Source organism: Stegostoma tigrinum, chromosome 27 (assembly GCF_030684315.1).
Source record: "Stegostoma tigrinum isolate sSteTig4 chromosome 27, sSteTig4.hap1, whole genome shotgun sequence".
Lineage (NCBI taxonomy): Eukaryota > Metazoa > Chordata > Chondrichthyes > Orectolobiformes > Stegostomatidae > Stegostoma > Stegostoma tigrinum.
This window is the reverse complement of record NC_081380.1, coordinates 40,528,203-40,544,558: the sequence shown is the minus strand read 5'-3', so window position 1 is coordinate 40,544,558 and position 16,356 is coordinate 40,528,203. Positions and strand designations below refer to the sequence as shown.

General features: G+C 44.6%; 1 protein-coding gene across 3 annotated transcripts in view; it reads left to right on the top strand.

Moving 5' to 3' along the window:
- The first annotated feature begins 2,899 nt into the window (after nucleotides 1-2,899).
- Nucleotides 2,900-16,356, top strand: part of nle1 (notchless homolog 1 (Drosophila)) — a 36,364-nt gene continuing 22,907 nt past the window's right edge. For 2 of the 3 annotated variants that reach the window (XM_048557252.2, XM_059655371.1), the window contains exons 1-5: nucleotides 2,900-2,971; nucleotides 7,144-7,298; nucleotides 9,305-9,522; nucleotides 11,842-11,921; nucleotides 14,935-15,011. In XM_048557252.2, the coding sequence (XP_048413209.1) occupies nucleotides 7,164-7,298; nucleotides 9,305-9,522; nucleotides 11,842-11,921; nucleotides 14,935-15,011 (510 nt within the window). In that variant the 5' untranslated portion in view covers nucleotides 2,900-2,971; nucleotides 7,144-7,163. Of the gene's footprint in view, nucleotides 2,972-7,143; nucleotides 7,299-9,304; nucleotides 9,523-11,841; nucleotides 11,922-14,934; nucleotides 15,012-16,356 lie in introns of those variants that run through there. The other variant, XM_059655373.1, reaches the window with a different exon arrangement.

Here is a 16,356-nt window from a genome sequence, read left to right as displayed (position 1 = left end):
ATCTGCGTAATCATTCTTTTACTGAATGAGTGGTCAACTAACGAATAAACCCTGTAAGAAAACAACGGAAGCAGTTAGTACTGATTCACTGAAATGATTTCTTTTCAGAACATAACACTTTGGCTGCCCAACAGTGGGATTTCTCGATAACAAAGTGTGGTGCTGGATGAACACAGCAGGCCAAGCAGCATCTCAGGAGCACAAAAGCTGACGTTTCGGGCCTAGACCCTTCATCAGAGAGGGGGATGGGGTGAGGCTCGTCAATCTGGGTTTGTTGTGGACTGATTGTTAGAGATTAATTGTTGCATTTAATCTCTAGCTCCAGCATGATTGTGTCATGCAACAACCAGACAGGTACCAGGTTAACAAGATCAACTTTGATCTTTGCTCCTCTACCATTTCCAATGTACAGCACTTCATCACAAGGTTGACCTATGTAACTGTTCTACTGCTCTGCGGAGCAATTGAGAACCAAGGCCCAGCAACTGAGTAAATAGAGGACCTCTACGGCAACAAAGCGCTTTGAAATAATGGTTGTCAAGTCGAGCTTGAACACTGCATTGTCTGCCCATTGAATAGATCAAATTACAAAGCAGAGGAGAATAGGGCTAATTGTACAGCTCATACAAAGAGGTGACAGAGGGTCAAGATGCAGAATGGCGTCCTCCTGAGATTTCCCGAATACCGGTTGACTGCTGTCCCACCTCTTTGCATTGTTTGTACAGCGTAACATAAGATTCAAAAGCAGGACCAGCCCTTTGGCTCTCACACCTCTAAAATACACAACAACTCAACAGCTGTAGGCTGTTGCGGGGGAGGCCTTTGAGGCAAAATCTGACTCTGAGGCATTTGGAGTGATATCAGGGCAGATGGCCAAAATTTTGGTCAAAGAATGAGGTAATAGTGCTCATTTGAGGAGCTGATGCAGACACAATGGGCTGAATGGCCATCTTCTGTGTTATAAAAATTCTGTGATTTTTAAAGTAAACATTAAAGAAAGCCTTTGAGGTTGAAAGCAGATAAGGCAGAGATGAAGGGAGGGAGTAAATTATAGAGTTTAGGAGACAGGCAACTGAAGATTAGGCCTCCAATGGGAAGTGATGCACATTAGGGAATGCACAGAGAGGCTAGAATTAGAAAAACGCAGATTGGTTGGCGTTTTGTGGGTGCAGTGATTGAAATGAGGGCCAGATTGATCACATTGATCATGAGATCCTTGATTGGGGTTGTTAACCTGGACCAATCAGGGAGCCCCAGATGTCAGAAATAAACAGGAGATTCAGAGAGTCTCCTTATTCCGGCGGCTGGCTCTGATCTGGCTGGTCAGAGTCTATATACTGTGCTTGTGTAAATAAAAAGTGATGTGGTGACAGGAAACAGATCAATGTGCAATTGTTTCAGTGGAGCTGAGTGAGACTCAGTCACTCACTCAGTCAGTCTCTCACTCACTCAGTAAGTTGCTCACTCACTCAGTCCCTCAGTCACTCACTCTGTCAGTCAGTCAGTTAGTCACTCACTCACTCTCTGTCAGTCAGTCAGTCACTCACGCAGTCAGTCACTCTCACTCACTCACTCAGTCAGTCAGTCAGTCACTCAGTCACTAAGTCACTCACTCACTCAGTCAGTCACTCACTCACTCACCAGTCACTCATACAGTCAGTCAGTCACTCACTCAGTCTGTCACTCTGTCACTCTGTCACTCTGTCACTCTCTCACTCACTCACTCACTCACTCACTCACTCACTCAGTCACTCAGTCAGTCACTCACTGTTCCTCTGACTACGCCAGCATTTCATGCCCATCCCTGATGCCCTGGAGAAGGTGATTGTGAGCTGCCTTCTTCAGCTGCATCCATTGTCACCACTAAGATAGGGAGTGTCAAATTATGGATAAAGTAGATGTTTTAAAATTGAGGTGTTGCTTTTGTCTCTGGTCGCCAAAGTAGCTGAGTTAACACAAAGTGGATAGGATAAATGGGATAACACCGTCTGGAGCTGGAGGAAAACAGGCCAAACAGCATCAGAGGAGCAGGAAAGCTGTCGTTTCAGGTGTCGACCCTGATAGGAGAAATAATTTGTTATAATACAACACAGAACTGTGGATACTGGAAGCCTGAAACAAAAACAGAAATTGCTGGATAAACTCTGCGGCATTTGTGGAGCGAAAACTGAGAATGATTTTGAGACTAGTGACCCATCTTCGGAACTGATAGTAGTCAGGAAAAGGTGGTATTTATTGCTGAAGATGGGTTGGCGGCGTGGAGGCTGGTATGGTGGTCGGAGTCGTGTAGAGTGGACAGGCAGACTGAGCCTAAAGAGGGAAAGTGAGAGTCGGGGTGAAAGCACTCTCAGAAGAAAGAAAAGGTGATAATGCGTCCATGAAGAGGTGAAAATGGAAAGCAGCCCATGTGATGACAGGGGCTGGGATGTGGGGATAGATCAAGGACATAAGATCATATTCAGGTTCTAGAATCAGTGAACTTGATATTGAGTCCTGAATGCTCCAGTCCCCAGGTGTAAAATGAGATGATGTTTTTCCAGCTTGCTCTGGGCTTCGCTGGAGTACTGCAGCAAAACAGAGCCAGAAATTTTGGCCAGGGAACAACACAATGGTGTGTTGAAGTGGCAGGCAATTGGAAGCTCGATCATTTCCACAAACAGAAAACATCTTCACAAAGAGGAATTACACTGTTAACTTGGTTCTTTTTTTAAGAATGAAGTTTACTCTGGCAGTCAAAACAGACAAGATCCTAAACAGCAATTTAAAAACTTCTCAAAAAAAAGGGCACGCTTGAATCTCAACAAGATCCTAGTTGCTGGTTGGCCTCCCAGTGCTAACAGGCAGAGGGGGCGCTCCTGGTTGATTCGCCGTGAGGATTGAAAGTGGAGACTCTTGCTGTCCTTGGATAGTTGCCAGCCAGGTTCAGAATCAGCTCCATGTGGTGCTGGTGCTGCTGTTTGGGGTTTTGAAGGTAATTTGGGGTCGGTTTTGCATTTGGTGTTGAATGTGCTTACTTTCGGCTCTGTTTGAGATTCCTTCAACTGTGGGTGTCACTCTCGGGTTAATAACGGTGGGAGGGTGGGTGAATTAAAATCACCTTTTTATCAGGCCATTGCTGAAAAGTCTGCTCGTTGCATCTCCAGCAGACCCCCTTCTCCATGCTGTGCCATGGTCTTTGCTTTTCCGGGCTGCTGGCCTGTGCGAAAGAATCCTGGAACTGTATCAATCTGAATTGTTACTGTTGCCACATTCTGAAACAGTAACAACTTTAATCGCCTCTGTTGCTGCACTCAGTTCATTTACCCTCCTTACTTTTCATCGGGTTCCAGGGACCCAAGTAATGCTCCGTGGAGCAAAAACAGAAACTGCTGGAGAAACTCAGCAGGCCTGGCAACATTTGCGGAGAGAAGGCAGAGTTGATGTATCAAGACCAGTTCTTCAGAACTGGACTCCAAACTTAAACTGTGCTTTTTCTCCATAGATGTTGCCAGATCTGCTGAGTTTCTCCTGCAATTTCAGTTTTGTTTCAGATTTTAAAAATCTGTGGTTTTTTTGTTTTATTCTAATGCTCTGTGGGCCTGGATTCAAATCAGACTGTGGGCATTTTATTTTTGAGGCATTCAAACAGGGCATTGGGTGATGATGAGCAGGAAAGTTGATGTTTTGGGTCAGGACCTTTCCTCAGAAAATGTTCCTGCTTCTCTGATGCTGCCTGGCCTGCTGTGTTTCTCCAGCTCCACACCGTGTTATCTCTGACTCCAGCATCTGCAGTTCTTACACTGTCTGTCTCATTGGGTGGTGAAGCGCAGTGATCTGGGGGAGAAGGAGATTAGCACTCTGCCATTGAGCTGGGGTAGGAAATAGGGCTGAATGGCTTCTTTCTACATTGTAATAATGTTGTGATTCTGGGGCTCAATACCTAAGGGACACACAACTGCTGTTGCCCTCCCTTTGCTCATCCTGATGTGGGCAGGATATATTAGTCACTTCTTTGCCAGGTGGGATGACCTGGAATTCCCTCTCACACAGTGTTGTAGGTGCATACTCGCCACCTGGGCTGCAGAAGTACAGGAAAACAGTTCATCACCACCTTCATATGGGTGATCACAGAAGGTCAGAAGAATTTTGTTGATGGTTCACAGCTCATAATGAATCAACAAAAAATAACCCATAGCTGGGTCCATCTGATCAGAATGTATCAGCTGCTGACTTGCTAAGTGTATTGGGACATTAGAGAACTAAATCATTTGGCTTAAGAAGAAGCTTGCATTTTTATAGCACAGCCTTGGAATGGTCGAGAGCACTTACTTAATGATGAACTTCTGGCGGCAATATTGCTGAGATTAAGAGTCATGTTGCCGAAGCTTTTTGTTTAGCACTCATCAGGATAAAGGCAAAATTTCAAACAATTACAATGACTTATGCACAGGAGAAAAAGGGGCTGATAAGTTAGCAAGTTGATTCTGATTAGCTGAATCATTACCATGGAGAAAGCAATGGCAAACTTTAAGCCGATCTCCCAGGTAATTCCAAAAAATATCAAGTCTTGAACATATTCCTTTTGTTTGCAGAGTGGGTCACTATGTATAAACACAAGTCGCTTCTAGCAGGTGCAAATTCACCATGTTAAAAGCTCCACTGGTTTTAACTAGTTTATACTGGTTGTTAGTGTAGCTATTAGCGACCTTATGATTGTTCCGTACCTGCTGCTTGAATGTGGGATCATGTCAGTGTTTCCTGTGAATGTTCTGCCTATTATTAACAGCTGAAGAACATGTTCTTTGATTAAATTAGCCAATTTCTGCTGTAAAATAGGAAGCATAGCAAACCGTCTGTGTAAAGATGTGCAGGTTAGATGCATTAGCCATGGGAAGTGCGGGGATGGGTCTGGGTCGGATGCTGTTCAGAGGGTTGGTGTGGACTTGATGGTCGAATCTGTGCATAGCACAATCTTTCAAACAGTATTGGATGACCAAAAGATGTTGGCTGAGGAATAAATATTAACTAGGACATTGGGTAGGTCTCCCCTGTCAATTTTTGAGTGCCGTGGGATCCTTTACGGGAGAGAGCTGACAGGGGCTTGGTTTAATGTCCTCTCTGAAATTCAGTAGCTTTGACAATGCTGCGCTCTCGTCTGTCAGTAGTTCTCATTACTTCTGTCAGTACTGCACTGGGACTGTTAGCCTGGATTTTGTGCTCACATTACTGGAGCAGAACTTCAATGCAGAACCTTTTGACAGATGAGTGCTGAGCAGCATTTGAGGGTGGTGTGCAGTTCTGTGACTTAGCCCCGTTCCATTTAATTGTGCTGCAGTTTATGTTGTTTGCTTTGATTCTTCATTCTTAAATTTCTGATTTTCTCCTTGGGTGCAGTGTTTCTGCATGCCATATGACTGGATCCCGTGACCCAGAAACATACAATATGTCATTATTCACCTGATACGCAGGAAATGACTAACGGGGTATGCCTGCACATAACTCCATGAACTGGACTGCACCCCATGCTGCCACGTTAAGGTATTTACTTCAGTAAATACTCCCTGCAATGTAGGCTGCCAAAATAAGGCAAAACAAATAGGAACGGGAGTAGTCCGTTTGGCCCCAGAGGCTGTATCAACATTCTATAAGATCATGTCTGATGCACCATTTCTCACGTCCACTTTGCTGCTCTTTCCCTGTACCCTCGATTCCCTGAAACTCTTGTTAATCAGGCATCCTGATTCCTGAAAGCTTCTTGACTGCAAATAGGATTCAAATGAAGAGTGGGATGAAATACTCACCACTTGTCTGTGTGGATGTAGCCTCGCCAACTTGTAGGAAGCTCTATGCTGCTCCGAACAAAGCACTTTGCTTGATTGGTGTTTGGGCACGAGATTTAATGCCTGCCAACTCTGTCGTTTGTCAGAAAGACCTCCTGCTGTGTTGTAGCCATTAATGATTTAACAAACCTTTCAACATTAGATGATAAGTAACTTTCTGGGGATTTCCAGCAGTGTGCTTGTGCTGGCTCTTGGAGAGAGTTATCCATCGGTTCCACAATTAAAAATAACATTCCCTTCATGACCATTACTATTACCGCTGCTGCCAGAAGCTCTGTTGTCACGGTACGCAGTACTCGTCTATCTCGCACCTCCCCATGCTGTATGCTGTCTGCAACCACTTTGTGACATCTGTCATCCAGCTGTGCCTAGCTTGATGCCTCAGTGTGCTGCCCTCTGCTTCGGTGTTCCTGAAGAGATCTCTGTAGTGTTTCAGCTCTGATCAAGTGGCCACAATAAGGCATGTCAAATAGGACCAGGAGTAGTCTGTTTCGCCCCAGAGCCTGCACCACCATTCAATAATATTCGTGGCTGATTCAACATTCCTCAAGTCCACTTTGCTGCCCTTTCCCTATACTCTCGATTCCCTGATTGATCAAGAATCTATCTCTGCCCTAAATATGTACATACAATCTGCCCCCCTAGGTCTCTGAGGCAAGGGGTTCTAAAGGCACCCAACCCTCTCAGAGAAGAAATTCCTCCTCATCTCAGTTTTAAATTGGCGTCCCTTTATTCTGAGACAGTCTTACACACTCCCATGAGGAGAAACATCTTGTCAGCATTGACCCTGTCAAGCCCTTTAAGAATCCTGTATGTTTCGAGGAGATCACCCCACATTCCTTTAAACTCCTGCCACCCTGTTTAGCCTTTTCCCATACAATCCCTCCATACCAGGGATCATCTTAGTGAACTTTCTCTAAACTCCTTCAACTGAAACAACTCCTTAAGTAAGGGGGAGCAATACTGCACACAGTACTCCAGATGTGGTCCCACCAGCACCTGGTACAGTTGCAGTAAAACCTCCCTTCTCAAATACTCCAACCCCCTTAAAATAAGGGCCAACATTCGATTAGCCTTCCTGATTACCTGCTGCACCCTATGTGCTAGCTTTCTGTTTCCTGCACAAGTACCACCAAATTGCTTTGTATTGCAGCTTTCTGCGTTTTCTTTAAGTTTAATTTGACTTTCTTACATGCAGACCATTCTGTTTTTGTCTCTGTGGGCTGATTTGCTGATGCATCCACTCTGCGAAGTGATTACAAATGCTGCAGCTTTCACAAGCCTTGATGTTTGATTGGCTTCTCTCACCATTTTTGTTTTCCAGCTCTCGTTTAGCGTCCAGCAATGAAGGAGGGCAGCCAGCGGTTGCTGGTACAGTTCAAAGATGAGGGCGGGGAGATTCTGGGGGCACCTTTAGATGTTCCGGTTGACATAACCCCCGACAAGTTACAGCTTGTGTGCAATGTTCTGTTGCCTAAGGTAAAATCATTTCACGTTTTAGACAGTTGTATATGGAGTACCATGGCGCTTACTGTGTCCCTCGCTCAGCTTCTCACTCATGTTCGTGACTGTGCTTTCAGCTTTGTCTGTTAAATGTACAGAAGCTGGGTCTTTAGTTATGTGGAGATGGTGGACATTAATTGGGAATTCACCCATTCTCCGACATACAGGAGCAAGGTCTAAGTCATACTAATCTGAAGATATCTGATCGTGTCTGACTTCTGAAACAAAATCAGGGGACCTCCTCAGTACTTGGACAGTGAGGGTCTTATGGTGCAGTGTTCATATCCCCACCTCTCGGCCAGGAGGCCAAGGCCCTCCTACCCCAGAGGTGTGTCATCATGCATCTGAACAGTCGATTTAAAAAATATATAGGAGCTGACTGACATTTGCAGTTATTGGGTTTTTGGAACGCTTCAAGAAGGCAGAGTTCTTAATGGGACAGATTTTATTAAACAAAGATGAAAAGCTATTTCATGAGCTCGTCTTTCTCTATGATGTCTACCCTTGAAGAATTTTGCTGGAAGTGGAGACAGTCATGACCAGTGAGAAACTTCCCTTTGTCAGTGTTGGGTGTGATCGGGAAAAGGCTACAAATCCTCAGACGCAGGATCAGTCGATTCCTGAACTCATCATGAACTTCTCCATCAGAACTATTGTGTTGTATTGATGACAATACGTATTCAGGGTGAGATTTGCTTGTAATTTTAATTTTATTTGGATAGATTCAATGCATGTTTTAATTAGTTAGATTTCTGTGATGGATTTTTTTTTTTGTTTTGTTGTTGTTAACTTTTTCATGGCCTCCTTCGACACTGTTGGGATTCTATTCAGCCCATCAAGTTGCACTGAATCTCCAAAGACCCCGCAACCCCTTACCCTGCCTCTGTAACCCTGCGTTTCCCATGGCTAATCCACCAAACCTGCACATCCCTGGATACTGTGGGCAATTTCTCACAGCCAGTTTGCCTAAATTGTACATCTTTGGACTGTGGGAGGAAACCAGAGCACCTGGAGGAAACCCAGGCAGATGTGGGGAGAATCTGCAAACTCTGCGCAGTCGCCGAGGCTGGAATTGAACAGGGGTCCCTGATGCTGAGACGCAGCAGTGTTAATCACTGAGGCACCATGCTGCCCAACGCTTATCTATGAAATTTTTTTTCAATGAATGAGTAGCATACATGTATTAAATTTTGATTTAGAGTTTTCAGTATGGGCAATGAATTGAGATATTCTCTCAATGCTGCATTAGAATGTCACTCTAGATTTTTGTGCTGGAGTCCCTGGGAGGGTTTTGAACTCGTGACCTCTGACTCGGAGTGCTACCCACTGAGTTCCACCTGACGCATTTATGTCAGTTTGATAGGACGAGGGATTGCGGCTGTGAATAACTGCGCAGAACTCAATCAGGGCTTTACTGACTTTGGGGGAAGTGCTGATAGGAAGCGGGAAATTTGTGAGGAATTGAAAACAGGTCTGCAAGCTGAGCTGCTAATTGTGGGCAAAAAGGGGAGGAAAATTGCTGTCTTTAAGCATCTTTGTTATGTGAGCATTCAGACGTTGTATCAGTCAGGATTGATGACCAGTGGTTCATTCTTTTAATCTGGTTGTCAGGATTCTGGCTTTGCTAGCTGGGCCTACATTTATTGCCCCTCGAGAGGGTGGTGGTGAGCTGCTGCCTTGAACCTCTGTAGTTTGTGTGATGTCGGGACACCCACAGTGCTTTTAGGGAGAGAATTCCAGGATTTTGACTCTGCAATGCTGAAGGAGTGGAGATATATTTCCAGGTCAGGCTGGTGAGGGGCTTGGGGAATTTGCAGAGGGTGGTGTACCAGTGTATCTGCTGCCCTTGTCAGTCTGGGTAGCAGAGGTTGTGGGTATGAAAGTGCTTTGCTGTCGATCATTGTTCGTTTGGGGTAAAAATCATTGGGTAGCAGGTGGCCAGTGGGGCAAATAGATGAAGCGGCTTTTTCTGATGATTTCAGGATGATGCCCCGCCTTTGGCCTTCTTCGTGCACGAGACGGAGATTGTCACCTCGCTGGAGAAGACGCTGCAAGAGCAAAAAGTGGAAACGGAAAATGTTATCGACATTATTTATCAACCGCAGGCAGTGTTTCGAGTTCGGGCTGTGACACGTTGTAGCAGCTCACTGGAAGGACACACTGAAGCGGTCGTTTCTGTGGCCTTCAGTCCAACTGGGAGGCAAGTCTCTCGAAGAGAAAAAGATTTAGATGTGTTCCTTTTCCATCAGCTGTGGTCTACTTGGTAGCACCCCGATCTCTCAGTCACACAGCTGCTGGTTCCATTCCCATTCCAGGCCTTGAGCTGAGAAACCAAGGCTGACACTCCAGTAGAGTGCCGTGGAAATGCTGCACTGTTAGAAATACAGTCTTGTAAATCATAGAAGGCTTATGCGCGGAGAAAGGAAATTTAGCCCTTCGTACTTACTCTGGCTCATTAAATAGGCATCAATACCTTGTGCCAACCTCCTGCTTTTTCCTCATACTCGCATATTAGTTTTATCCAAACAAATGAGGCTTTTTTCCGCAGGAGGTTGAGGGGTAACCGTAGAGGTTTATAGAATCATGAGGGGGTATAGATAAGGTGAAAGGTAAGTGTCTTCTCCTTATGGTGAGTGATTTCAAGATAAGGGGGCACATTTTTAAGGTGAGAGGAGAAAGGTCTGTAAAGTAAACAAGGGGAAGTTTTTTAAAGCAGCAGGTGGGTTTGTGTGTGGACTAAACTTCCAGAGGAGGTGGTGGGTATGGGTACAGTTACGTTTAAAAGACATTTGTGTAAATACATGAGTAAGAAATGTTTTGTGGGATATGGGCACAGGCAGGTGTTGAGTTTGGGATTATGGTCAGCGTGGGTTGGTTGGACCAAAGGGTCTGTTTCCATGCTCTATGACTCTAGGACTGTAAATAATCATCCAGTACCCTTTTGAAAGCCTCATCTCCAGACAGTGCGTTCCCACACTAACTACTCCCTGTGTGAAAATATCTGCTCACTTCACTCCTACTTCTCTTGCACATCACTTTAAATCGTTGTCCTGTCATATTTGTGCCCTTTTACACGCAGGTACAGTTTCTCCCTATCTACTCCTCGCAGCCCACTCAGGGTTTTGAAATTTGATGGTAAATCCAAGCCTCAAGTGTCTGCTCAGGTAAATGCAAAAGATCACCCAGCACTATTCTGAAGAAGAGCCAAGGATTTACCCATTGTGACCCAGCCAATATTTGCCACTCAGCTAGCATCCCAAACTGAACTAGTCCCACTTGCCTGTGTTTGGCCGATATTCCTCCAAACCTTTCCTATTCGTGAACTTATCTAAATGTCTTTTAAACATTGTAACCGTACTCGTGTCTACCACTTCATTCCATACACGAGCCACTGTCTGTGTTTTTAAAAAAAATAACGTTGCCCCTCATGTCCATTTAGATCGTTCTCCGCTCACCTTAAAAATGTACCCCCAACTATGAACTCACCCAACCTAGGGATAAGATCCTTGTCATTCACTGTATCTTTGTTCCTCTTATATTATCAACTAAAACAAGGTCACCCCTCAGCCTGCTACGCTCCAGTCAACAAGGTGCCAGCCTTTTTGGTCTATTTTTATATCTCGAACCCTCCATTCCTGGCAACGTCCTGTGAAATCTTTCCTAAACCATCTACACTTCAAAGGCACTTCATTGTCTGTGAACATTGTAAGTCTCCCAAAGGTTATGAAATCTATTATAACACTCCTTCCTTTGCCTAAGTAAGCAAAAAGATTTAGATGTGTTCCTTTTACAACAGCTGTGGTCTACTTGGTAGCACCCCGATCTCTCAGTCACACAGCTGCTGGTTCCATTCCCATTCCAGGCCTTGAGCTGAGAAACCAATACATAATGCTTTCCGACATTCTCAAAGTGTCCAGGTTTTCACATAGTAAGTGTTTTTTTGAGCAAGGGAACTGAGACCTTTGGGCAGTCATTCGAACTTACGATCAGGTCCGTGTCGAAACTTGGGAAGTAATTCTTCAGATGAATCTCTGGGAGGGTGAGATTTTCTTACGTGAAAAGATTGTGGAACCTGGGCCTACGTTCTCAAGAGCTTTAAGGAATGAGAAGCAATCTCACTGAAATTTAAAGGGCATGACACAGTGGATGTAAGAAAGATGTTCTCTGACTGGTGAGTCCGGAATTGGGGAACTTCGTCTCATGAAGAGGAATTTCCTCATGCAGAGGGTGATGAATCTCTGGAATCCTCTATCCCAGAGGGCTGTGGAAGCTTAGTCACTGACTTTGAGACAGAAATCAATAGTCATGAATGATGTTAAGGGATATGGAGATAGTGGTCAGATGTAGGGTAGAGATTGATGATATGCTTGAATGGTGAAACAGAATTTGATGGGTTGAATAGTCTACTGCACTTCTGTTATTATCCATGTAGCACTGTTGACAGTAGGTGAAGTTGATTATACTTGGTGCGAATTGCATATGGTGTGCAGTATTGACGCATTGTCTCTGATGTTTAAAGGTACCTAGCAAGCGGATCAGGAGACACGACTGTGCGGTTCTGGGATCTATCAACTGAAACCCCTCAGTTCACATCTAAAGGCAAGTTCACTTTGAGCAATGTTGTCTTTCTGACATGAGACACAATGACCCCAGCCTTTTCTAATTTCTGATTTGAGACTGATGTAAGCAGCTTTTACTGGGAAGGTGATTGGCCTCCCCTCCAGCCTGAACATCAAAACATTTTTAAGCAATAGCGCGAAGTGAGACCAGAGGACATTGATTTAATTTATTAGCTTATACCTTGGAGTTTGGTTAAGTTGGTAACATTTAGAGTCATATAGTCATACAGCATGGAAATAGCCACTTTGGTCCAACTGGTCTATGCCAACTAGACAACTGACCTTGTTCAATTTGCCAGCATTTGGTTCGTATCCCTCTTAGTCTTTCCTATTCATAAAGTCATCCAGATGTCTTTTAAAATGTAATTGTACCAACCATCACAACTTCCTCTGGTAGCTTGTTCCATACATACACCACCCTCTGTGTGAAAAAGCTATCCCTCAGGTCCCTTTTACATCGTTTCTGCTCTCACCTTAAACCTGTAGCCTCTAGTTTTGGACTCTCTCTCTCTCTCTCTCTCTCTCTCTCTCTCTCTCTCTCTCTCTCTCTCTCTCTCTCTCTCTCCCCCCCCCCCCCCCCCCCCCCCCCCCCCCCCCAAACTCTGGGGAAAGACGTTGTCTATTTACCGTATCCATGCCCCTCTTGGTTTTAGAAACCTCTATTAGGTCACCTCTCAATCTGTAACGCTCCAGGAGAAAAAAATAGCCTCAGCCTATTCAGCCTCAAACCCTCCAGTCCCAGCAACATCCTTGTAAATCTTTCCTGCAGCCTCCCAGATTTAATAATATCCTTTCTATAGAGGGGCAACTAGAATTGTACACCGCATTCCAAAAGTGGCTCATCAATGTCCTGTACAGCTGCAATATGATTTCCCAGTTCATATACTCAATGCACTGAGTAAAGATGGCAAGTGTGCAAAATGCCTTCTTCACTATCCTATCTACCTGTGACTCCACTTTCATGGAACTATGGACCCGCACTCCAAGGTCTCTTTGTTGGGCAACACTCCCCAGGGCCCTACCATTAACTGAATAAGTTTGCCTTACTGAGATGTAACACCTCATTTTTCTAAATGAAACACCATCTGCCACTCATTGGCCCGTTTGATTAAGTACTCTGAGATAATCTTTCTCCTAAAATGAATTAGAGGATTCAAGCGAACAACCTCTCTCCTTTTGCACATTCACAGAAGGAGGCCATTTGGCCCATCATGCTTGCACTGCCTTGTTAATTGAGTGTCATTACCTTGTGCCAAACTGCTGCTTTTTCCCCAAGAACCTTGCCCATAATTCCTATCCAACAAATCCCCTCTTGAATGTCTCAGTTGAATGTGCCTTCACCAGGTTTCCAGACAGTGCATTCCATATCATAACTACTCGCTGGGTGAAAAAGTTTTTCCTCGATTCACCCTTGCTTCTTATCCACATCACTTTCAATCTAGGCCCTCTTTTTCTCCTTCCTAATGTGAGTGGAAATAGTTTCTCCCTGGCTATTCTATCTGGGCCACTCATGATTTTGCAAACCTCCATCAAATCTCCTCCAGCTCATCTTATCTCGAAGGAAAACAGTCCCAATTCTTTCATTTCAAACTTGAACTGAAGTGCCTTCTGCCTGGGACTGTTATTACAGTTTCCGCACTCCAGTGCATTCACATCCTTCATATGATGTGGTGTTTCAAATGCAGCAGGTGGCGCTCTTTCTCCAGTTGGGACTGAAGCAGTGTACATTCTTGGGCATTAGAGTAGAGGGAGCTTAACTCTACATCAAACTCCCGTTCCAATCTCAACCTGCGAGCAGTGTTCCCTCTTAGCTGCACGGCAGTGTGATCAGCGTTGGCGGTTCAATAACAGTATTGACTTCTGGTTCTGGAAGTGGCAGTCATGCCAGGGCTTGGAGGCTTGTGTAGTTGATAGAAAAATTGGAAGAATCACTGTCTGCGAGTGCATGATGCAGAGAAATTACAGAGAGGGTTCCATCTCCCAGCACTGCCTTCCCTGTGATTAGTGTGATATTTACCGAAAAGACAATGTTGGGTAGTTTCGACAATTGTAGGCTATATTTTAGCTCGTGCTGTGTCCAGTGTGGCTCAGCACTATTACTCTGAAACAGAAGGACTGACCTACTCCTGAGGCTGTGGCCCATTTTAATCCAGGTAGGGCTTGAAGGAGTGCCGCGTTGTCAGTACCGTGTTTCGGGTGAGATGCTAAATCAAGGGCCTGCCTGCGATCCCTGATTGGCCCCAGGGCATTATACCGAGGAGGATGTAGGGGAGTTACTGACGGTGGTCTAGTCAATCACAATCTGCAGAATTAAAATTGTGGGTGATCTGGTCATTGGCACAGTTCTGTTTGTGGGAGCCCGCTGTGCTTTAAATTAGCTGTTGCGTTTCCTATGTTGCAACAGCTGGCAACACGGAAAAATGGTTGTTTGTTGTCCTAAAGCACTTTGAGACATGCTGAGATCGTGGAATGAGCTTTATAAATACTGGTTCTTCTTGATAGTCAGTGCTGCATCTCTGTTCTGCTAACAAGCGTGAAAAGACCTAATAACATTGGTTTGAGCTCTTTTGAAGATTGCCATTTGAAGATATAACTTATGTGTGTCTAATGCTGTTACTTTATAATGGAGACATCAACCTATTTGAAATTGTGGACAACACTAATCTTGTTCAGGCACCACTTTGAATAGCCCAATTTCAAGGTTGTAATGGTTCCGCTCTGGGCAATTGCAATTTAAACTTGCTCTTAACTCATTCCATTTCTGTGCCCTGTCTTTGATAATCTGTCTTTCTTTAATTCAGTAGAATTTTTATGGCAGTGAGTAAAATGAGATTGAGTCTATGCAATTATTAACGAACCAAGGAAACTCCGACAAATTACAGTGGATGAGTTAATTTTCCATTTGAGCAATGTGTCTTTCATTAATAATTCAAAGTCAGCAAAATGGTCAGGAGCTAATGTGTCTGAAAAGAGTTTCAATTCTTTTCCCTTAGGTCATAAGCACTGGGTATTAAGCATTGCCTGGTCTCCTGATGGGAAAAAGCTGGCTTCTGGGTGCAAGAATAGTCAGGTATTTAATCTTCTTAAAAAAAAAAGAAAATTCCTCTCCGGGGTTTGTCTGCACTTATCAAACTGTCAATCAATGTTAATTTTTTTTTTGATTATTAATTATTTTTTCACACTTAAACTTTCCATCGACTCTGTCGGCAACTTGCCCGACTTAAGAGGGAGTTGGAGCTGTTTCAAAAGCGGGTATCTCAAAATGTTGTAACTAAGTGTGGAGCTGGGTGAACACAGCAGGCCAAGCAGCATCTTAGGAGCACAAAAGCTGACGTTTTGGGCCTAGACCCTTTCCTGATGAAGGGTCTAGGCCTGAAACGTCAGCTTTTGTGCTCCTAAGATGCTGCTTGGCCTTCTGTGTTCATCCAGCTGTACACTTTGTTATCTCGGATTCTCCAGCATCTGCAGTTCCCATTATCTCTGATCTCAAAACATAGAACATAGAACAGTAAGCACAGAACAGGCCCTTCAGCCCACGATGTTGTGCCGACCATTGATCCTCATGTATGCACCCTCAAATTTCTGTGACCATATGCATGTCCAGCAGTCTCTTAAATGACCCCAATGACCTTGCTTCCACAACTGCTGCTGGCAACGCATGCCATGCTCTCTCAACTCTCTGTGTAAAGAACCCGCCTCTGACATCCCTTCTATACTTTCCTCCAACCAGCTTAAAACTATGACCCCTCGTGTTAGCCATTTCTGCCCTGGGAAATAGTCTCTGGCTATCAACTCTATCTATGCCTCTCATTATCTTGTACACCTCAATTAGGTGCCCTCTCCTCCTCCTTTTCTCCAATGAAAAAAGTCCGAGCTCAGTCAACCTCTCTTCATAAGATAAGCCCTCCAGTCCAGGCAGCATCCTGGTAAACCTCCTCTGAACCCTCTCCAAAGCATCCACATCTTTCCTATAATAGGGCGACCAGAACTGGACGCAGTTTTCCAAGTGCGGTCTAACCAAAGTTTTATAGAGCTGCAACGAGATCTCGCGTGTCTTAAACTCAATCCCCCTGTTAATGAAAGCCAAAACACCATATGCTTTCTTAACAACCCTGTCCACTTGGGTGGCCATTTTAAGGGATCTATGTATCTGCACACCAAGATCCCTCTGTTCCTCCACACTGCCAAGAATCCTATCCTTAATCCTGTACTCAGCTTTCAAATTCGACCTTCCAAAATGCATCACCTCGCATTTATCCAGGTTGAACTCCATCTGCCACCTCTCAGCCCATCTCTGCATCCTGTCAATGTCCCGCTGCAGCCTACAACAGCCGTCTATACTGTCAACGACACCTCCAACCTTTGTGTCGTCTGCAAACTTGCTGACCCATCCTTCAATCCCCTCATCCAAGTCA